Source organism: Aphanomyces invadans (assembly GCF_000520115.1).
Source record: "Aphanomyces invadans strain NJM9701 unplaced genomic scaffold supercont1.22, whole genome shotgun sequence".
NCBI classification, from domain to species: Eukaryota; Oomycota; class Saprolegniomycetes; order Saprolegniales; family Verrucalvaceae; genus Aphanomyces; species Aphanomyces invadans.
The window spans coordinates 187,446-192,305 of NW_008580167.1; the positions used below are offsets into that span (position 1 = coordinate 187,446).

General features: G+C 44.7%; 1 protein-coding gene across 1 annotated transcript; it reads left to right on the forward strand.

Moving 5' to 3' along the window:
• Positions 1-4,042: 4,042 nt before the first annotated feature.
• H310_09633 (hypothetical protein) lies at positions 4,043-4,390 on the forward strand (the record flags this gene model as incomplete). Its single annotated transcript, XM_008875761.1, has 1 exon — positions 4,043-4,390. The coding sequence occupies one exon, from the start codon at positions 4,043-4,045 to the stop codon at positions 4,388-4,390; it is 348 nt and encodes a 115-aa protein (XP_008873983.1).
• Between the last annotated feature and the right edge of the window lie 470 nt (positions 4,391-4,860).

Genomic DNA, 4,860 nt, shown 5'->3' on the forward strand with positions numbered 1-4,860 from the left:
CATCTTGCCTAAAGACTCTGATTGGCCAATTTCTTACGGATAATGAGTTTCGACGATGTTTCGTGATCTCGAACTATTCGCAAGATAGTTTGGTTTGAATACAAAGCTCAAGTGACAAATATTGGTTTCTTCTGGATTCCGAAACTCGTGCGAAACAAATAGTTTCGTGACTCAATCAAATATCCGGTATAATGTTTCGCCACCCACAACTATTTACAAATATGACTGCCAGCCACCAAGTTGACGTTGCGAACATGTAGAGTGGGTGTCAAAAGTCATCGTACCCTCCACAACATTTTTGTATTTTGAGCATATTTTTTGAAATGCTTGTGCTAAGCTCTGTGTTAATTTGCGTTTTGTTCCTTGTTGTATAGTGAATCGAAAGAAGTCGCAATAAAATGAAAATCGATTTATTCGGGAACTTGGATCAGCTGCAGTATTTTGACTAATGCCAAAAGTCTTCGTTCCCCAAAAAGAGATTGTAGATTTTTGTCACTGATCTGAATCCTAGTTCTTCGATTACCCCCTCTGAATCCTAGTACTTCGTAGCACCTCCCTTGTTGGCAATGACCTTGCTGAGCCGTTTAGGCATTGATTCGATCAATTACTGGGTGAATGCAACTGGGATGTTATCCCAGATTGCCATCAATTGACGTTTCAATTTCTCCAGCGATGATGGAGGATTTTGGCACACTCTACGTTTCATGTACTCTCACACATGTTCAATGGGGTTCAAGTTGCGACTCTGCGGTGGAAGACTCAGCACCTAAAATGCGTTGTCATCAAAGATATCATGCACGATCTTCGTCTTTTGAATCGGTGCGTTGTCTTGCATTATATCAAAGTCCACGGGAAGTGCAAATTTCACAAAGTTCTCAAGCAATTTCTCTTCGATCATGGTCCGATACTCCGTAGACTTCATTTTTCCATCGCAGAAAGCAAGCGTTCAAGTATCTTTGTAGCCAATAGCACCTCAAACCATAACAGTTTGACGGCCACTCTTGAATGTCGGAGCAAGGCATCCATCGGAGAACTCTTCTCGAGTTCGACGCCAACATAGACCGTCGATTCCATCCCAACAAGTTGATGGGACTTTCGTCCGTCCAGAAGACCTACTTCCAGCCTTCACTGCAACGAAGATGGTGTTTCCGGGCGTACGAAAGCCTTTTCAACTTGTTAGCCTTCGAAATGAACGGCTTGAGTCTGGCTGCGCGACCATGTTGGCCAACTACCTTAATAAGTCGACGGATTGTAGACTTCGAGATGTCCTTGTCATGAAACACTGCAAAAGTATCCTTCAACAATTTGGCACTAAGCCGACGGTTTTCCTTGACTGCCCTCAAATCATGCGGTCCTCATGTGGTGTAGTTGCAGTAGAACGCCCAGAACGTGATAGAGTGATTGCTTGGTTGATTGTCTTGTAGCACTTAACAATGTTGGACAGTCGACTTAAGTACACTTAAACATGCGCCATTTTGCCATATCCAAGACCTTCAAGGTGCTTTGAAATCACCAGGGCCCGGAGTTCTTGGGAGAGCTACTGCGCGCACGAGGATAGTTGACGGACATTCAATGTCGAACGGTATGCTAAGGTAGGCTGTTTGGTGCAGGTTGATAAGTGTTGTGAATGTTAAACGAGGTCGATTGACCCTGTACTTCAGAGGAACGACAAGAAATGTCCATGGGGGGATAATTGCTGAAAGCATCTAAGCAAGAAACCAATCTTGAAATTTTTTCAAAAATAGTTTAAGTTGATAAAAAATAGGTGAAAAGTGTAATTTCTTAAGATATACGAAGACTTTTGGATTACTTCCTCTGACTGGTAAAAAGTGCAGGCGAACATTCCAGGATATACAAATTTTAAGTAAATTGAATCTGTATTTAAAACGTTTTGCACTGACATCGCATTGAAAGGGTCGGCAAGCTCATCCATGCAATCCTCTTCCTCTAGCCGCGCATTCAGCAACTCCATTGCATCAACATCTACCTGCGTTTCCTTGCTCCGAGATATCTTGTACGTGCTGTCAACTTCGATGTGAATGACCAAACGCATCACACGCTTCCAGGTAAGGAACGTCCTGTCCAAAATTTCTTGAGGCAAAGAATTGAACGAACCTTCAACTGCGTGGATGAGTTCCGCCATTGATCGCACTCCATCTGCTGAAGTGACTGAATAGAGTTGAAAAGCCCAAGGTCGAGCACAGTCCGATCCGGCGACTGGGGAGGCTTGCATGTTAACTTGATCTTCGAACCACCAGAAGCAGCAGCAGCGGCAAAACCAGCGTCGTCAACGGAAATATGCGACCGAGCGTTGTCTTGCTGTACGTATATTGTGTCGTCCGTGTCATCATTGCCCAAACCCACTGCCTTTTGATCGCAGGAAGCATGCGCTGAACAAGGTAGTCGCAGTACACGGGCTTTGTCACGGTCGCGGTCGACAACATCGGTGTCTCAGCAGGACAATTCCTGCTCCGACTTTGAGCAAGAGTCGCCTCGACCAGAGGCCAGCAAGCCACTTTGCCGTCCCATAATTGTCGTGGTCGGGCCACAAGCAAGGACAACTTTTGTCATGCGCATCTTTGACCTCAAGGAGCGCCTGGGAACCGACTCATCATGCCACATGTAAAATCGCTTGCGAACCTTGGTGAAGTAAAACCATTTTTCTGATGTTTACCGTGTTCTGACAAATGCTCGCTACAAAATGCTTTTCGCTGCGTCTTGTGCTCTTGGGTATGCTTTGGTTTTGACCAACTCGTTCGTACAGTGATCCAGTTCTTGCGAATGAAGTTCGAAGTTGGCCATTGCGACAGACCAGTGGCCTTGGCGAGCGATTGCTGAGATTGGCGGCGGTGAAGAGGAGTTCGTTTGATTTGCGTTGTTCAATGTCGTCCATGATGTAGCGTCGATTCTCCCAGAGCGATGTTTGTGAGAGGATACGTTGGCCGCTGCGTCCTTGGACTTGCTGTCGTTCCCGCGCATTCAGATGCGCCACCCAGGCGATGAATGTACACCAAAATAATTGCAAACACGTTCCACTTGAATTCGCGTTAGAACATCAATTGTGCTTACTCTAAGCAGGTCTTGGTAAAGGGATTTGTGGTCATTGGTCAGGTTATCTTGGATTTTGTATGGCGGCTTGTCATCGACGTAGCAAATGCATATGTACAAATAAGATTCCGCAAAAGATATGACGAGAATCGTCTGGGTTCGTAGATTTCTATCCACTAATTTTTAGCCCAATCCGATAACTTTATCACCACTTTTTGTCACCGCCTGCACTTATTATCCATCAGAGTTGTAATATTTTGTATCGGATGTTTTGCCATGAAGTTCACACAATTCAGCCAATCTTGTTCAATCTGCATCACATTGATCGAGCACACGTTTAGCTTTACGTCAATACTTTGTTCTTGTCGAGAATGTTATTTCGTAGTCGACGTTGAAATGTGAACAAAATGATTACTAGGGGTATGAAGACTTTTGACGCCCACTGTACATCGGTGGTTTTTGTAACGTGCACCTGTGGGGGGATTCGGTGAGCAACGAAACATTGTCGTTGGTGGAAATGGAGCTGATGCGACAGAAGGCGGTAAAATGACTGTGATGGCTGCTGCGTCGGATACCCCGCACAGGACAAGCGTCAGTGCGATTGCCATGGGCTGTTTGCATCTGCATATTTTGAGAAACTTGACGTGAGACTTACCGAAGAGAACAGAGCGAAGACACTAGCAAACTTTTCTTGAACATGATGCTTATGTAAATGAAGATGGAAAGATGATAGATATAAGAACTTCATGAATACTTCCTCTGTTCGAATTTACTGGCAACATTTCTGTTCCAAGTGACCCCAAAAATCCATTTTTGCGCCAAAATTGATGAGCTGTATCATGTTCAAAAGAGCATGTAAAACTGGAGGTATCCTCTATTGACTGCAAAGAGCAGGGGCGAAGTTTTCGCGCTCAAAAACGACAAGTTCAAATTTCTTTCAAATAAAAACGCAGAATCAACAGCTCATTTCAACTTTCTTCGACTAGTTGACATGATGCCTGCCCGCACGCGTCGAGAGATTCCCTACGAGACTAAGCTTAAGGTTGTCAATCACCTCATTCAGTTCATGGCCCTTGGCAAGCTGAAGCGTGGAGCAATCTCATCCACGGCCGCCCTCTTTGGTCTCCATCGAGACACCGTCTCCAAGTCGTGGTCCAGCTTTCGCGACTTGGACTCCATGAAGCTGGAGAGTGTTTTCCTTACCTTCCAGGCTGTTATGCGGTTGGTCCTCGAGAAGAAATATGGCAATCAGTTCCGACTTCCTCATCTCAGTAAGGATGCCTTGCGTCGCGCCGGGACCCCTGTGGTCAACGTGTCGTGCCCTACGTCACTTTTGCTCTGAGCGTGCCGTCTTCCCCAAAGAGTGTTTTTAACCAATTACATGCATGGATTTCATTTTTGAGCCAATCAAATTGCAATGTTGCCAGTAAAGCGGCAAAAGCGTAATTTTCAAATGTTGCCAGTAAACTCGAACAGAGGAAGTAAAATCGAAGAAAAATTTATAGGAAAAAGCGGCCGAAACCGCGAACCTTACGTAAGTGACAAGCGACAACTGTAACCAATTGAGTTATTTCCTCTATAAAAATCCTCTACGGGGCTCGAAACCGAGTTTTTGCTGCGACAAGGACATCTGGACTAAACGGACTTCAGGTTTTGTTATGCATGGTAATCGAACCCATAATAATTTTTGCTTGGAAGGCATGTGATTTATCAATCTACAATCATAAACAATAAGGAAGATATTAAAGGGAACGACGGAAAACCTTCCCCCGTGGTACTAGTGCAATATCTTGATATTTGTATAAGGTAATA